At 39.6% G+C, this 18,873-nt stretch overlaps 1 protein-coding gene across 1 annotated transcript; it reads left to right on the forward strand.

The window, feature by feature from the left end:
- The first annotated feature begins 202 nt into the window (after nt 1-202).
- LOC121949317 (sterol 26-hydroxylase, mitochondrial) lies at nt 203-10,241 on the forward strand. The gene is made up of 9 exons (XM_042494979.1): nt 203-451; nt 1,541-1,722; nt 3,083-3,282; nt 4,882-5,079; nt 5,545-5,708; nt 6,761-6,927; nt 8,534-8,615; nt 8,748-8,948; nt 9,663-10,241. Exons 1-9 carry the CDS (start codon nt 212-214, stop codon nt 9,792-9,794), a joined length of 1,566 nt encoding a protein of 521 aa, XP_042350913.1. The 5' UTR covers nt 203-211; the 3' UTR covers nt 9,795-10,241.
- The last annotated feature ends 8,632 nt before the right edge of the window (nt 10,242-18,873 follow it).

Below are 18,873 nucleotides of genomic sequence, written 5' to 3' on the forward strand. Positions count from 1 at the left end.
ACATAACCTAACAAACACACTGCAAATGGATTTACAGCAGCTCAGTTCTGCCTTACAGATGTTTGGGTAGACTGGCCCAGCCCTTGCTCTTGGTTGGTCCTAGAGTGGTGTGCTGGAAGGGTTAATTATTGTGTAAGACATGGCCCCTCCCTAATCAGCTAGACTCTTGGATATAACAGAAGCCTTGTGAATTTTCCTTTCTGCTCTCACCATGGCTGCATGGATTTCCCGAGGTGTGACTCGAAGGAATGGCAGCTGGCTGCTGCCGTGTCCTAATGCTGTGGCCCGAGTCTGCTCCAGTGGGGCTGGAAAACTGTCCTCTGTCCAGGGGGCCCTCTCTGCCTTCCAAGAAAAGCCTCGGACAGAAGAGGAGCTCCCTCATGTCAGTCTCTTGGTGCAAATATACAGGATGGTGTTTCAGGGTTTCTACAACCGTATGCATGAGCTACAGGTACGGCAGGCTGTACTGCATGGTTTCTGGATGACACACAGCGACGCATGACTGTTTGCACACATTCCAGAAATCCCTCATGGCAGCTATACTCAACTTGCTTTGCTTGGAGGCCACTTTTGCAAAACAACAGGAGGACAGAGGCCAGTCGCAGCAGCCCCATACATGTTTCCAGGATTTCTAGGACATTGGAATGTCTGTGATTTCTAGGATTTTAGCACATTTCTAGGATTTTAAGAAATTAATGAGAATTTGGGTTGATTTTTTAGGATGTCCCTAGGATTTCAGAACGTTTCCAGGATGTTTTTGGCTATTTCTAGAATTTCAGGATGTTTCTAGTTTTAGGATTCCCTAGGAATTTAGTCCATTTCTAGGATTTTAGGACTTCTAGGATTTCAGAAAGTTTCCAGGATGTGAAACCGTTTCTCGGATTTAGGCCGTTTTGTGGATTTTAGGACATTAGGGGCTTAGCTAGGACCTCTGTTGGGGGATGTAGGGGATCGACCACTGGCACTTTATTTGAGAAGCTCTGTTTGGAAACTGTAAAAGTTCAAAACAATTCCCAGAGTGAATCACTTCAATTTTATTGTGAATTACAAAATGGTTGGGGGGCTGCTCGGCACCCTATTGAGGGCCAGATTTGGCCCGCGGGTGGTAAATTTAGTGACACTGCCTTATGGGCTCTAACTTTGCTTTGACTTGCTTGACATATAAAAAAATTTACTTCAGGAATTAGGGTGTGATTGCATTTGCCCACAGTGACACTGCGTAATAGAAAATGTCTGGCTGGGCGGATTTCCTTTGTTCCCATAGTAACCTCAGAGAACAGTTTTATCTTACTCCCACAGAGGAGAGGATTATTTACAGGACTTCTCTTTAAAAGGTGAACAACATTCAGTCACACTAGTGATATCTGCTCATTAAATATGTTTCATTATACATCACAGAACATTTCATTGATGTGACAGATATTTAAACTTTGTTGGCTCATTTAAATGTATAAGTTCCTTTACTTCCTCATGCTTTTTCAAGATTGATTGGGTGCCTGTCCTCTCTTGCCTCATCTGTCTTGTATTTGCCCACCATCAGATCTATGAGAAACGGCTGTATGGACCCATATACAGAGATGGATTAAAACAAGTGTGTGTGAACACTGCAAAGCTCCTGGAGGAAGTACTGAGGAATGATGAAAAGTTCCCCACCCGAGGAGACATGTCTGTGTGGAAAGAGTATCGCGACATGAGAGGATTCGGCTATGGGCCTTTCACAGAGTGAGACAAAAATAATGAATTATACTGAAATACTGAATAAATTGCTCAGAATTGCTCCGCACCCGTTCTCCTGCGGCCACTGTCCAGTGTCGAAACAGTTTCTTGTAAAACTTTGAAAAACTTACTTAAGAGCTTTCCAGGGTAAAGTCCTGTCATGTGAGGAGGTGGGTTGATTGTGACCTGCTGGAAAAACTCAGACTGAAGCAGTCTTACCCAGGTGATAGGCTTGCCATCCACCTCAGAATCAGAATCAGAAACACTTTATTGATCTCCGAGCGGAAATTGCCTTTAGTTACAGATGGTCCCATTCAAAAGTCTTAAAAGAAGTAGGAAAGTGTAGAATATATCAATTAAATTTAAACATAAGTAATAATATAAAATAAATATATCTAAACTCTAAAGTATAAATATAAATGTACATTTTGTTCTTGTTTCTACTCCCCCTCCAACTCGTGATGACAAAGTCACCACACATACACTATCCTTTGAGAAATGTTGATAAAATATATATTAAATTTACAGTGTAGCATAGCTACATAGCTAGATGCTACATACATAGGATCAGCTAACATTTAAAGTACCTGGAATAATTATGTTTGGGACTATTATTTTACTTGCTAAGACTCACCCAGTGTATTAATGGTTTTCATACATTATGAGCTTTAATACGTTTAAGTTTCTGCATAATGCAAAGTTATTACATCATGAGTTGCTAAAGAGGCATCAGTATTAAACTGAGACTGTTTCATAACCATTTAAAAACTCCCTGTAGTAGCTCGAAGTGAACAAACTAAATAAACTAAAACTGCTTGTAATAATTATAAACTACTAAATAACATTTTAAAATTAAAAATATTTATCTGAGGTCAACTCCATATCGCAGGGAAAGAAAGCCAACAGAAGCTGGGATCTGAAAATGTTTTCACTGATAAGTGAACAGAAACTGCAGTTCGTAAAAGCACTGCAGCTTTTCACTAAACCTGGGAACCGTCACGGGACAAAATATTCTCAACTAAATGTCCATTTAGTCACTCACTTATCTGAGCTTTCACCCTTAAGTGGATAAGCATATTTCTCAAAATGTCTAAATATTCCCTTATAATTCTGAATACTGTTATCTTCATTTTTCACAACTCAGTATCAACTGGACAAACAATCATTAAGTTTATTTATTAATTATTAACCTGCAAGATACACAATGCTGACATTTGGCTACCCTCTCCAAATCCAACCACATGCCAAACTTGTTAATAAACACACTCAACACTTTGTCCAGATGAATCAGTTCCAATAGTATCCTCTGTCCTCTTCAATCTTTGATTTTTTTGGGTTTTCATTGTGACTGCATTTTTGTTCCAAGGGATGGGGAGAAGTGGTACAACCTGCGGGTGATGCTGAACAAGCGCATGCTGCATCCGAAGGACTCTGCGCTGTATGGTGGGGTCATCAATGATGTGGTTACAGACTTCATCAAGAGGATAAACTTCCTGCGTCAGTGCAGCTCGACAGGAGACATGGTGACCAACGTGGCCAATGAGCTCTATTATTTTGCACTCGAAGGTATGTAGAAACCCTTTCACAAGTAAGCTTCACACTCAGGATGTGCGTGTATGTATGAGAGATTTATTTATTGATTATTCGATATTGTTTGACATACTTATACCCCACATTTTTATTCCTCTGCACCGGCGATGCACGTGGCCAGAGGCATTGTGTTTTCAGGTTGTCTGTAAGTACGCCCGTACATCCGAGCGTCTGTATATCCGACATATCCTTTAAACACAATATCTTAAGAATGCCCTCATGGAATTCTTTCAAATTTAGCACAAACATCTGCTTGGATTAAAGTATGAACTGATTAAATTTTGGTGGTCAAAGGTCACAGGAATCTTGCATTCATCACATTAATGTAAACACGATATCTCAAGAACACTTTGAGTGAATTACTCCAAATTTGGCACAAATGTTCGAGTGGACTCAAGGATAACCCGATTAGATCTTGGTGGTCAAAAGTCACAGTGACATTACCAATTCTTGTGAATGCAATATCTCAAGAACACCTTTTGACAGAAACATTCACCTGGACTCAATGATGATTTAGTGTTTAAAGGTCAAGGTCGCTGTGACTTTACATCTGTCTCATTATTGTGAACACAATATCTATAGATGGCCTTTAAGGAGTAACCTCAAATTTTGCACAAGTTTCCACCTGTACTCTGTTGGCCAAATCTGTTGGCCAAAGGTCAAAGGTTAAGGTCATGGTGACCTCATACAACATGTTGTGGTCATAACTCAAGAAACCCTCAAAAATCACTTTAAAATTGCACTGACTGTTTAGATCTTTTGTGTGTGAAGCATCCATGTTTTCACAAACAACTTGACCAGTGCGCAGAGGCATGCAACCGCATGGCGGTATTTGTAGTGTTAAAGAATAGCAAAGAAATAACAGTTTATTAGCAGCTAGTAAGGCGTCCAAGCAGACTTCAGAGAAGCAACATGTGCTGATGTGTCTTTGTAAAGTACAGAAATATAGTCCCAACAAATTAATCCAACTTCAGCCTGTGTTTATGGATGCAACACACAGTGCATGCTTATTTAAGGATCCAGTGTGTAGGATTAACGGGGATATATTGGCAGACACTATACATATAATATTCAAACTATGTTTTCATTTATATATTATCACCAGAAACTAAGAATTGTTGTGTCTTTGTTCCCTTAAAACGAACCATTTATATCTACTCATGGAGCATGTCCTTTTCCACAGAGTCCACCATAGTCTTTCTACAGTAGCCCAGAAGGAAAAACCAAACACTGGTGCTAAATAGAGCCTTTTGCTTATGCACATTTTTGTAGAACCTTGACAAACACGTTTCAGTTGGCTGCAGTCTGCAACCTCACTGCTAGATCCCACTAAGTCCTATACACTAGACCTCTGAAATCCTGTGCCCTTATTAAAAATGAACAGTAAAATCATTCAAATCAAACAAAAATGTGGATTTTTATTTTCGGGTATTGATGCATTAATTAATAAAATTAAACTGATATGGTTACATAATGACATATTACTGTTTTGTCACATTTCAGCCTTATGGAGAGTTATTTTATAGACAGGTTCTGAATAATTTCTCATCCTAAATTTTAACCTTTGTCACTCAGGTATTGCCTCCATCCTGTTTGAGAGCAGGCTCGGGTGTTTGGAGAAGGAAATCCCTGCAGGTACACAAGACTTCATCAACTCCATAAACCAGATGCTCAGCAACAACACAATTGTGTTCATGTTGCCCAAGTGGAGCCGCAGTTTGCTGCCCTACTGGGGGCGCTACATCGCAGGCTGGGAGGGCATCTTCAGCTTTGGTGAGTTGGACAGAAGGAAAACACAGCTGAGGAGTTAGCTGGGTTGAACTTTAAACCTCACAGTGATTTGACTGTCTCTGCTATGGATCTGCTGCTAACATTGGTGTGTTAGACAGGGAAAATCTGGCAGAATCAAAGACTGAATGGACAAAGGATGAGGCAGGATTTGTGACAGCGTCAGCCATCATCATCATGCATAAGCCCTGCTATAGCCAGGTGTTGTTTTCACACTTTGGTGTTTGTACCGACGGAACAACTGCATTGTACTTGTGAATTAATGAGCTTTAGAACTCCCAGCCTATGAAACTACTTTTGCCATTAAGCGAGTGACCGCCACCTGAAGGGCTGTCTTTTCCAAAATATCTACTGTTTACCTTTTTTTTTTTTTAAATGAATAACAAATGCTTTTATTATCCTTTTTTAAAACTTGGAGTTAATTGTTAATTGTTGAAGCACTTATTTTAGCCAAAAAGTTGATCGACCAGAAGATGGACGTCATTCAGAAGCGAGTGGACAACAACCAGCATGTGGAGGGTGAATACCTAACATACCTGCTCTCAAACACTAAGCTGAGCACTAAAGACGTGTATGGCAGCATTGCTGAACTTCTACTAGCCGGAATGGACACGGTAAATGTGACACCCTATCCTTAAAGAGAAACAAATGAATCAATAATTCAGGCTCACTCGCAGAATCAAGCCAGGTTTTTCTGCCTAAGACCAGTGGAGAAGACACATTGTGGTGACATGGGAGACTGTGGTACAGTGTGTAGGATTTAGTGGCATCTAGTGGTGAGAGTGCGGATTGCAACCAACTGAAACCAATGTGCCAAGCATGAATGGGAACAGTCTGTGCTCACTCCGAACTCGTCAAATATGTCCGCTTTGTAAGTGCTTTCAGCGTATGAGTGTAATGCCAAAAGCCACCTTCCACGTCCAACCGGAACACAGCTGGATGGCACCAGATGAGAACATGTTTAGACAGAACCAGTGGTGTTATAATTCTCCGCTGTTGGATGGCTGGACCACACTGGTTGCGTCCACATGCAACACACATGGGTGGCATCACTTGAGAATGTGGCCAGACAGAACTGGATGCCTGCGCATAAAATCCAGAGGCATACCTAAAACATCATAAGTAGATGCAGAAGGTCACTGACAGAGCAGACCCATGTGATGAGTTGGGATGAGAACTTGTTGAGGGGAACTACGTTAGCCGACGCGAAAATGTGATATGTGAAAATGCAAATAAATCTTTCTCTATGGAAAACTACTGAAAACATGGTAATTAATATTATATACCATTTCTGCCCATAAATCCCCCTTAATCCTACACACTGGACTTTTAAATCAGTGTCATGCTCTGGCATGTTATTCTGTCTCTGTTTTTCATCTCACTTATTAAGCATTAGAATACTGTAAGGAAGTAAAAATGCTTCAAGATATCTCCCCTGAACAACTTAGCCTCCAAAGCCATGCCATCACTCATTCTGAATACGTCTTTTGCTAATCCCACTTTATTAAAAATGACTTTCTGAGATCACATCATCATGAAATGTCAAAACATAAGCTGGGCTATCATTCAGATTCCACATTTTTCTTATACATGCATCTGAGGTACATATTTGTTCAGGTATGCATCTCTCTGCATGTTTACTTAATAATGTCTCTTTGTTATCAAGACCTCCAATACCCTCACATGGACTTTGCACCTGCTGTCCCAGAACCCTCAAACCCAGGACAGACTCTACAAAGAAGTGTCCACAATGGTGCCTGCAGACCAGATCCCCTCTGCTGAGGAGGTCACTCGGATGCCTTATTTAAAGGCTGTAATCAAGGAAGCACTGAGGTGAGAGTGGTCACACAGATCAGCATGTAAACTTCTGATTGCTGGTGTTCAACTTCTACAGACCACCATGTAAAAACATGTACAAACATGATACAGGGAAGGTAATCTAGATATGATTTTGTTTTGTTTTGATGCTTCCATTTTGGCGATAGCCATGGGCGGAGGCTTTTTGTTTTCAGGTTGTCTGTCCATGCGTCCGTCTGTCCATATGTATGTCTCTGAATGCGATATCTTAAGGGATTGAGGGAATTTCTTCAAATTTGGCACAAACATACATTTGCACTTAAGGATGAACTGAATAGATATTGGTTGTCAAATGTAAAAAGGTCAAGGTCACTGTGACCCTGTTTGTGTTAAGCTTGGCACACACTACAAGATTTTTGAAATCTTAACTGGTTTAGAAAATGTGAGAGACACTCACATAATGACAAATGCTGACAGATTTAACAGTTTTGTTCTTATTGTGTGTGGTGCACAACAAGATGACCAACACAACACACCTCAAAGTTACAGATTCCATCCACCAACCAGAAATCTTGTGCGGTCAAACTTGATTTTTTGGTAAACAAATATGGCAGGCCTCTGCAGTAGCAATTTCTGTCCAACTCCTCTCCTTATCAGTTTGATCGTGTTGTGTTTTACAGAATAGGCTGTAGAAACACTCATGTTGCTTGCACAAATTAATGAGTTGGTCCTCCATTTCTGAGGTCCGTCTCACTTTATGCATCGCGTTTATCACTATTGCCATGTCTCTTGTTTGTTGTGCTTCCGTCTTAAGTCAGCTTGCTTCCTGATTAGTCATTGTTCTGTTCCATGTAACAATCCATAGAGTTCGTGCTCGGCTGTCCTTGGTGTTGCCCCCACACAACAGTATTTCTGATCATAAATATTGAACATGCTTAAAATTTACGATTTCAAAATCGGGGCGGTCCTGATTGTCTTCTGAGCAGATTAAGGAGGATAAAATCACTCATAACACACCTCACACCACAGGAAAGTCTGGCGAGATAATCTTTAGAACCATCAGATAATCGGTCCTTTGCTGACTTTGGTCAGGAGGGGGGAATCAGGCCCAAAATCAACCTGATTATCATGTAGCGTGTGGCTCACTTTATTCAGGTAAACACAATATCTCAAGAAGGCTTTGAGGGAATTTCTGCAGATTTGGCACAAAAGTCCGCTTGGACTGGATTTTGGTGATCAAAGGTCAAGGTTGCTGTAACCTTGCATCATTCTCATTCTCGTGAACATGATATCTGAAGAACACCTTGAAAGCATTCTTGGTCCCGCGCTGCGATTTCTCTTAAATCTATCCAGTTCTCTTTTAGCAGGCAACCGGATCTTCATTCACTCCTCAAGGTCAAGGAGCTTTCTCCAGATGTGGTCAAAGTTTCTTTTGAAAGTCTCTCTTTTCCCAAGTTGGCTGGCAGTTATTATTAGGTTATTGCAAGGCCCATCATGTCACAAATTGGCTATTTGTCATTAACCCTTCCATTAGTACCCTTCTTGTGTCCTGCATAGTCATTTCCTGACTGCTTGGTCTTTAGCCAGGCTAGAGTTTTAGACTAAACATAATGAAATGAAATGAATCATTCTTGTTTTGCAGGATGTACCCTGTGGTTCCTCTGAATGCAAGGGTGATTGCAGAAAAGGAAGTTACCATCGGTGGATATAAATTTTCAAAGAAAGTGGGTCTGTTTTTTTTTTTTAAAAAAAAACATTATAGGCTTTTTGTGCTTGTTTTGTGTGTACTTTTATCATAACTTATTTTACAAAAGTCTGAGTTTCACTATTTTTGCTATTGGCTGTTGTCTCTCCAGACCCCTTTCACGTTATGTCACTATGCCATCAGTCATGATGAGGACACATTCCCAGAGCCGTCTACATTTAAGCCGGAGAGATGGCTACGTGATGGTCGTGATAGGCCAACCCCCTTTGGATCCATTCCATTTGGCTTTGGAGTGAGAGGCTGCGTAGGTCGGCGGATTGCTGAGCTTGAGATGTATCTGGTTCTGTTTCGGGTAAGTGACACTGCTTTGAAAGGAGGCATGAATGTTGGAGGAAAGTGAATGTTGGAGGAAAGTGAATTGAAAAGGGGTTCATTTGGAGTGATGATGTTAGGTTTCTTATCACACAAATGAAAGAAAAATATTTGTATTTTATCATTTTGCACAGCAAAAGGATATGAGTTTTTGCGATCACATTTCACTGGAGCTGTACTGTGTATAATTCCATGTGACAAACTGACTTAACATTAAATATTCATCACTAAATAAGCAACATCAAAGTAAAAATGTATATATTGAGAGATGAACTCAGATTCATCATAACATTCTGGTTCAAATTTACCCCAAAATGTACCTTGTGATTGAATTTTTGAATTTGCTACATAATGTTAGCCACAGTAGCTGTATGAGTAGTCAACTCATCTAACTGTAAGTTAGCAAGTTAACGTTATATTACTTTAATGTGACTTGCAGCTATTTAATGAAGTGACATAATGTAGATAAACGTGACTCAAAGTAACTTTCATACATTTTCTTGTCCATGAACATGACTTCTGCCTGCCTTTGGCAAGAAACATGAGCAAGTGAGCAAAATATTTGACTGAAAATTATACACCTGCAAACTTCTTTGTATTTAATGCAACTAATAAGGGGGCTAATGTATCTGTATGGTCTGAGGTCGAATCATAAAGTTACTTTAATAACATCATATTTTTCTTTCCCCTCCAGGTAATCAGGCACTTTGAAATCAAACCAGACCCCACAATCAAAGAGCTGAAAAGCATCAACCGCACTGTTCTGGTACCAGACCGACAACTAAACCTACACTTTGTGGAAAGAGGGTGTAAAAACTCAGTTTGATTTGCTTTTGCGGATGTGTTCGAATCAACATGTTGCATTTCAATGAAAAATGTGGATTTTTATGAATGTTTGGTGTATAATGAGTGCAAGACAGGTTTGAAACTTTTGCTTTAACAAATGTAAGTACATATAAAAGCCAGATTTTAAAACTTCCAAAGAAAAGCAAGTATATCATGTTTTTACGAATGACATAATAATCAAGAAAACAGTCATAATGTGGCTACATAGATTTTTTTCTTTGAACTCATTTTAACAAGGAAGGTGAAGAGTCATCATCTGAGCTTCAGTTTTCATATTTGTGATGAAGAGTAAAATAATATTTTTATAATCTGTGTTTTGTTGTTTCCCACTGACCTTGTACATTGCTCATTTCATTTAATATCAAAGTTGGCACTGCATTTAATGATTTAATAAAAACACTATAGAGGAAAGAATCTATTAACAGAATTTGTAATCCTTTTTTTAAATCAATATTTTTATTGGAGTTTTTCAACTTTAACAGATATTACATATGAATAAAATAGCCTTGGCAGCAAATATAATATACCATAAAATAAAAAGGCAAGCAACAAAACAAAACAGTTTAATTTTTCGTCAACTAAAAAGCCTACTGTATCTCTAAAACAATCCCTTACTTCGGCTTGATACAAATATGAAATTGGATTTTTAATGCTACTATTACTACTACTACTACTACTACTAATAATAATAATGATAATAATAATAATATATTCATTCATTATTCATCAATTTAAAAAAGGTAAAAAAAAAATGTTTCCCTATCACTTCTCACTACTACTTCACAAATATGCAAATATGAAATTGAATGTTAATAATAATAATAATAATAATAATAATAATAATAATAATAATAATAATAATAATAATAATAATAATAATAATAATAATAATAATAATAATAAAATAATAATGTATTAAATCAAATTCAACAAAACAATAACGTTGATAAAGTATCCTTATCGGTTCTCACTATTACTTCACGAATCACCCAGCAGAGGACGCCATAATTGCATGATGAGAAAACAGCTTTTAAACTTCAGTGCTGCCACAGGGATTTTTGCACTACAAGGACTGATCTCATACCAGTGGTTTGGCGAATCAACTGGGACATCTGTGAGCACGGGCCACATATGGACTTTTAGGTCCAACAGACACACCAGCTAATGTCAAAACACCTGATAAAAAGTTATGTTTAAGTGATTATTAGGTTCTTTTCTTTCACACCATATCATATTTTGTCATAGATCGGTGGGTGGGGGTAAAAAGTTTGAGCAAGAGTTTGAACAATCAAGCCCCTCTGATTTTGAGTGACAGACTGAACCACCAATCACATATGGAAACCACAGGTGTGTGTGTGTGTGTGTGTGTGTGTGTGTGTGAGAGAGAGAGAGAGAGAGAGAGAGAGAGAGAGTGCTGCAGGCTACCTGTCTGTCTCCACAGAGTGTCTGCAGAGGGAAGTCACTTCACCTCAGTACGCCAATCAGTCAGCGCGTGGTGCATGAAAACAAGTGCGGGAAAACTCATCGAAACATCAAAACTCTTTTACAATGCTCGACTGACATCGGCAATGATGCCATACCGCCTGCGCAGACCTGTCGCTTGTTTGAGCCGCAGAAAGTCACAATAAAGACCCCACAGCTGACGCGTGAAAGACGGGAAACCGAGCGGTGAAGTTTGGTTTGAATGGGTTAGGACGTGTGCGCGCTCTGGCTTTTTTGCTCGGATGGGATGCACAGTGAGCTTCATCTGCTGTGAAGAGGACTTTCTGCAAATGCCTGCTTTCCAACATGAGGAGGAGAAGAAGAAAGAGAGCACGAAAAAGGTAAGTAAGTGGTGGTGAAAGTGCGTGCAGACACGATTGGGCGTCAAAACGAGCTGACAATGAGGGGGCTTGCGTGTTTATTCAGGTAGCTTCGCTACAGGCTGGACGTGTATATTTGCATGTAAATGTGTGCTTTATAACCTATTTGTTCATCTTTATGTCTGACATGGACACAGAGAAGAACTTTAAACCTTTGGTTCCACTTGATAAACTAAACATAAAGACTGAACCGAGTCCTCCAAAGGCAGACACTGACTATCAGCAGCTGTATGTTCTGTCAGTTCATATGGTAGACTTGAGTGACTGTCAAAAACGTAGGAAAAAAACATCAATCTACCTATATTGTGAGTCTAATACTTGCTTTGACATTAGGCATCCACACTGCTTCTGTGAATGAATGAGGTAAACCATCAACCATAATGACTGCTGAGGGCAACTCTGAAAAGTCCAAGAACAAAAAGCCTGGGGCCACCAGTGGTGATCCTACCTGTAGTGGTGCAATCAGGGGCATCATAGTTGGTGAAAAATGGGATGGATTACTCAAGACCCCAATGGGATTGGGACCCTCGAAAAGCCTGGAATGAAAAGTTTGAAGTTTGAATCAGAAAAATAGCGGAAGCTCTCTGAGGCTGTGCTCACCCCTTGAAAGCGCAAAATAGTTATGGCACAGGGATTTGTCTCTAAATGCAGCCTGAGCTTAGTGAGTGACTGCCTGCAGCTTGTTCTTATTTGGAAGTCATTAAATACCACCATTTTGTCAGTGCATTTGGCATAAGATACAAACACCAACACCTTTGCAGTGGTATGATACAACACAGAGCAGCGTCAGTTTGTTTTGCAGCTGGATGGAAGGTTTTGCAGTGTTATTATATGGGACGGCGCCTGGTACGGCACTATGATATGCCGAGTGGGGTGTTAGTTGGTAATGCAGCTAGACAGAAGCTATTGCGGCCATATGATACACCGCTGGACATTGTCAAGTTGGAATGCTGCAGGTAGCCACTTCATATAAGGAGCCAGAAGGCCTTTATAGGGTGGTTGGGAGTGGTGGTGGATGGGTCCAATGAATCCCGAACTTAAACTCAGGAGCCCTATTTTCGCTTCCTGTATGATTGTAGAGCCAAACCATTACGTTTTCTAAACCTGACCACATGCTTTTGTTGCATAATCCTAACCATGTTGTTTTGTTTACATCCTCGTGTTGGTTTCCACATTATGGAACGTCAGCAGCAGATGCAGGAGGATACCAAGAGTGTAATATGTAGACACTAAAGTAAACTGACAAAGCGGCGATATGTGATGACTTGTGATGAAAACACTGTGGCTTTTGTGGCACCAATGTGCACTGTTATGTCCTTCCTCCAGAAATGGAAATTGAGGTTCCAAAAAAGGAAAAAAAACGGACTTTGTTAAAGATAAAATTAAAAATGGTGCTTGAGAGAGACATGGATCAAGAGAGGGGTGGGGGGCATACCACAACGGTTTATGCATAGAGCCCAGAATTTGGTGCTATGGCCCTGGATGTAATGCAAATAATTGACTGTTTCTTCTTTCTACCCTCTGCTGGCGTGTCTGTGGTGGTTAGTTAGATGTACACAAGTTAAAAATGATAATGCTTTGCAAACAGAGGCTCTAGTTTCTGCCCTGTGGAATGTGTTCAGTAATCTGCACTGATTTCCCACCCTCTGACTGACCCAAAACCACACAGCAGACCATTCAGTGGCGATGTAGTGTGCAAGTCTTCCAAGCTCTGTATGTTGGTAAACAAGACTTCCATCAGCACATGGTCTACTTAATATTGCAGGAAAATCAGGTCATTTGTAACGTGATGTGAGCTTAGTCTAATCACGAAGGAGTCACGTTATGATGCCAAATTGTGGCTGTAATGGGTTTGTTTGGTGATGTTTTTTTGGGGTTGATAATGAATGATTCAGGGCTTTTTCCAAGCTAAGATGGCATTTGGTTGGTTTTATTAAATGAACTGACAGGTTGATTTAAACTCAAAAGACTGTGTGGTAATATTTAAACACTGCTGCAGTTGATTTAATCAGGCATGCCGCCATATGGACATAATAAATCAGAAGTTTTTATGATGCATCATAGTTTCTGTGAGTGTTGCTCACTAAAACCCAAGTGATATGCTGATATGTGCTTTTTCTTTTGGTCAGGGTTTACCAGTGTTTTTTGTGTGGCGTACATGGTGGTGTAGTGGTAGTTGATGAGGTGGTTTTACTACCAGGTACATCAGTAGAAAGGAAGTGGGTATACTGTACAGTATATTCCAATGGCTTTTTGGCTGATAGGTGGGTATACTCTAAAAAGTCAGAAAGAGTGGGGTATACCTCCACTGCACAACTGGGCGTACCCATCCTGCCCTATCAGATTAGCTCCAATGCCTCATCATCAGCACCCATCTTATTCTGAATATGCTTACCATGAAACTTCAATTATTATTTGCTTAAACCAGTGAACTCAACAGGCTTATATTTGGACTAGGGTGTTAATGGGACAGGGTTTTAATTCCTTTCACTTAAAACTGTTGCTCAGCAAAGAAAGTGCTCATGGTTTAAGTCAATGAATATTGTCAAACATGAATATAACAATCTGTGCCCGTCAGTGACAAAAACAATTACTGTTAATGGATGTAAATTTATTGTGAAAAATTAGGAACTAAATTGCAACCATTATTCACTTGGACACAAAATATGGGAAAATAGGGTTCATGGTGGGAAATAGTTTCCCTTAAAGACTTCAAATGACTTAAAAGTGGAGACTTTATGATCCTGGACCTGTCAGAGTTTAAGCTTGGTCTCTTGTTACTACCACCACTTGGGGTGGCAGCAGCTGGAGGTTTCAACTACTTTTCGGTTTCATTCAGCCATTTAGTCGGACTTTTCAGCCCAGGTGCAGATTAGTTTTTCTCACAGTTGCAGTTGAGGTTGTACAACTGACTGAGGGTGGGGAAGCACATTCCTTGCAGCTGGTAGTTTATTCACAGGTGTGACAGTTAATTTGCTTTAATTGAAAGATCATATTTTGCTGTTTTTTTTTAATGTTTTGTTTTATGTTTTTGCTGTATTTTATTTATTTATTTCTTCTTTTTTTAAAAAAAATTATTAATATTATTTTAATTTTTAAGTATTTTCTAAGGATCACCTATCTAGGTTTCCACCAGCACACAGACATATTGTGTTTATTTACCAGTGTAATTCTTGTGTGGCTGGGAAGTAACACTGAAGAGACACTTCTAGAAATCTTGGATGGCTTTCTCCGGATATGCTGAGCTGTCCGGTGGTACAGACAAACAGCTGGCACAGAGGCAGGGCTGTGGGCACATGCAGAGCTGTGGGAAATGAATGCCCTGACTCCAGCCAGCCGAGTTGTGGTTGAAATAATGAAGTGGTGCTAAAGTGTTGAAAATAGTCACTCAAGTGAGGCTGCCAAGTGTCAGTCATGCTGTATAAACAGTCACTTATGTTACTTACAATTTCAAAGTAAGATTTCAGAGGGGGCTTGAAAATGTGGAGCTATTTGTTGCAGTTCTGTATGCTGCAGAAAGTAAAACTGAGGAAGAGACAGTTCGTGTAATTGTCCACTGATTTAACTTGAAGGCTGTAGAATGCTTTATGTGCTGAATGTCGGTGCTTACTTACATTGCCAAATGCTGTGCCTACCCTCGCATACCATTTGCCCGTTTTTTCATGCTGATGTTTTTGTCGGAGAGGTGCTCAGGTGCAGAGAAATTGCTTCCTGTCGTAATTGCTCCTTGTCTTTGTGTGTGTGTGTGTGTGTGTGTGTGTGTGTGTGTGTGTGTGTGTGTGTGTGTGTGTGAGACACGCTTGTGGTTAGTGTCCCAGATGAAGAGTAGGGTTTGGCTGCTCCCTTCAGCAGCACTCAGGGAGGCCCGTGTTGCAGAACTTTGAAGAGCGATAACAATCAACCAGAAAGCAAAACCCCTATGTAAAACCAAAGTACACAACCAAGACTTTGAACCAGATGAGGGGGTCTTGTATAGGCTTCAGGAAGAATGTGCAATGCGTGTTTTGCATCTAAGGATTATTGTATAAAGGCTGTAAATGGACTGACAGGCAGAACATGATCTGACTGCAAAGACACATGAATGAGAATGGCATTAAATTTTGTGTTGGCACAGTTTGCAAACAGGGACACCTTTTATAAATTTATTTATGCAATCAATGGATTTTGCATTCTTAGTTAAATGAAATTTAAAATTTATAGTTGTGGTTTATTGTGTACAAATGTGCTTCTTTATGGCACTGACTGCTTTGAAGCTTAAATAGTTGCCAAGTTAATGGATGTCCAAATCAGTCTTCGAATGCTTCAATTTTTCCTTTATTTTACAACTACAAAAACAATGAAGTAAACTGAAAGGATGTGGCAGCTGTCAGACACAAAAGAGACCAGTGTTCTCAGTGTAGAAGTCGACCCCTCCTCAAGCATTCTGCATTTAAGCAGTCTGACAAGGAAAAGAAACAGATGAAGTGAATTGCGGACGGTTATCCATGGCTGCCAGCTATAGTGAAGCACTTGCTTTGACACTGTGTGTCACCTTGTAACATCACTGTCACTTTAACTTCCATCTACTGCACATACTGTAATGTCTCAGTTGTCCTGAAATGACACTTTACTCCGCCACTTTATTAAAATTGTATGTACCTCTATTTTCTATTTGATCGGTATTTTTGTACAGCATGTTGATCTTTTATTTATTATATGTTATTCTATTCCACCTTTCATGCATGCAACTTTTACCCTTGTACTGCTGTAGTACTTGAATTTCCCCCCTAGGGATCAATAAAGATTATCTTATCTTATCTTATCTAGTGATAAGGCCCAAACCACTGCATTCTGAGTTATTAAAAAAACTTACAGACACATTGCTCACAATAGTCCACCTTCCACCCTCTCTTCCCTCTCTCTATCACAGCATAATATCAGCATAATATTATCTAGCTTATCTTCGTCCGGCTGATTGTGTAGTTGGCATTTTGCTTGTAGATGTTAAGGTCCTGTACAAACTGTTTGCAAATTGAACATGAACCTCCAAAGACTTAAAGTTAAAGCACAGGCGAACTAACTTAAGTTTTGTAATATTTTCCTCTGTCTGGATCTCTATATGGTGTATGTGGGTATTTTTTAGGGGGCTCACTTATGTATGTGTATGTATGTGTTTTTGTGTGTTTTAATTGACTTTTTATGTAATCATGCTGCTTTAAAATCAGCCAGCACACCCTAGAGTTCAGACATTTGGCAGAGCAAGACAGCAGTAATAAACTGAGGACATGATTTAATCATGTGAAGAGAAATGGGACTCCATGTTGGAATGTCTGTCCCTCTGTGTCGTTTTCTGACACGTTATGAACCTGATAAGCCGACAGCATATTGACCCTCGGTTTCTGTTGCAGTGTGAGAGGGAGGGGTGTGAGGCATTTTAAGTACATTTTACTGCCCTCAAGATAAAGCTGCTGTATGAATGATATGAAGTTCACTAACCCTATCAGTAGTTTCACGTAAACAAGAGTCGAAACCCATGAAAGAACCTGTTTAGACCTAGTATTAACATGCGTTTTGGTGATCTGAACACAAGCGGACATCACTGTTCACACCTGTGCCTGTCATGCGTCTCCAGCTGACCACTTTTGTTCAGACTTTGTTAATGCCCCACTATGCGCTGTCACCAAATTAACCACCAAGGGGTGGGCCATATATCGAATATACTTATTGTGTCTCGACTTGTTCGCAGTGCTTCAAAAATAAAAGCACCGTGGGTCCTGCTCTGATTTGTTTGATTATGACAATACTTTTTAAAATGTCATTATATAAGTATTTAATTTTATTTTCTTACAATCATATTTAAAAAGATATTATGACAACAGCAGTATTTAACTTTATTATACGCCAGTAGCTATTTAACTTTATTCTACCTGCAGTTCATTCAGTCATTTTGTATTTTAGTGGTTAACATTAGTTTAAAAACATTAAAAAATATCAAGATATATATATCATGTATCGCAATATAGCCTTAAGATATCACAATATTATTTTAAAGCCATACCATCCAGCCCTACAACCACCATTACCTGTACTGATTACATAGTCCTTTTTGGGGGACACATCAGGACGCATTAGCGTTTACACTACAAAACATCTGTGGTCAAATGCATTGCAGACAACCTCTGCAAGTGGTTTGAGTGATCACATCACAATGCCTCCTGGTGGTTGTTTACACTCATATTTAGTGCTGTTCTCTTGTAATCGGATCACCCAAAACGCATATTAATACAAGGTGTAAACACAAGCTTAGTGGCTCCATGAGGCTTTACTCATAGAGTTAATTTTGACTATTAGGGGGCAAAAGAGAGCAATTAGTTTCATTTGCGTCATGTTTTTGTTAACAATTACAGTATCTATTTGTATGTATGGTTAGTTATTGGTACCCAATACTTATCCCTGCAGGAAAACTAGGAAGAATTTGATGTTTTTCAGCCACTCTGTGTCACTACAATGTGTGCAGATGAACAGTGTTTGGCTTTCCCCCGTGTTGTGTGAGCACCTGGGACTCACTGTTCTTTTGCTGGCGGAGACGCCTTTCCCGTCATTTGGCGGACTTTTGCCGGGGAATGGGCCTGGAGCTCTGGGTGCATGCGGAAAGGGGGGGGGCAAACGCCATTCATCTGCACACACTGCTATGACATCATAGTGTGGCTATGATCCCTGGGTGGACCCCATGTGTCACTTCTGTGAAGCACACAAAAGGAATTTGGATATTATGGAATTAGATTGTAAGTGCATTGCTTTTTTTCCTTTTAAAAATGATACATATTTTTGCAAAATAGTTCATCTTTGTTCATATTAATATCAGAATAGGCTCAGTTACTATTGTGTGTTCATTTAAACCAGGGGTGTGGCGATACAGCATTGTGTCACGATACTTTGCATTGCAAATTGATACACAGACAAGTATCAATTTTTAAAAACCATGTAAATGATTAAAAGTGATTGAAGTGGGAAAAATACACTGTAGACTTTATCAACTATGAAAAAAACAGATGTTGACAAAGTTTTTTTTGAGAACATTATTCGTAGTTAAAAAATTGCATATATCGCATTATATTTTTCGTGCAATACTACTACTTAAGATTGCAATAACACTGCATTGTGATTAAGTATCTTGATAATATCACAACATGGTGTTTCTGGGGACTCTTATCCCAA

Source organism: Plectropomus leopardus, chromosome 10, assembly GCF_008729295.1.
Source record: "Plectropomus leopardus isolate mb chromosome 10, YSFRI_Pleo_2.0, whole genome shotgun sequence".
In the NCBI taxonomy this organism is placed as follows: Eukaryota; Metazoa; Chordata; class Actinopteri; order Perciformes; family Serranidae; genus Plectropomus; species Plectropomus leopardus.

Coding starts and splice junctions, on each gene's coding strand:
- LOC121949317 (XM_042494979.1), top strand. CDS start 212: ATGGCTGCATGGATTTCCCGAGGTGTGACTCGAAGGAATGGCAGCTGG. Junction 1,723..3,082: donor GGCTATGGGCCTTTCACAGA/GTGAGACAAAAA, acceptor TTTTGTTCCAAG/GGATGGGGAGAAGTGGTACA. Junction 5,709..6,760: donor TACTAGCCGGAATGGACACG/GTAAATGTGACA, acceptor TTTGTTATCAAG/ACCTCCAATACCCTCACATG.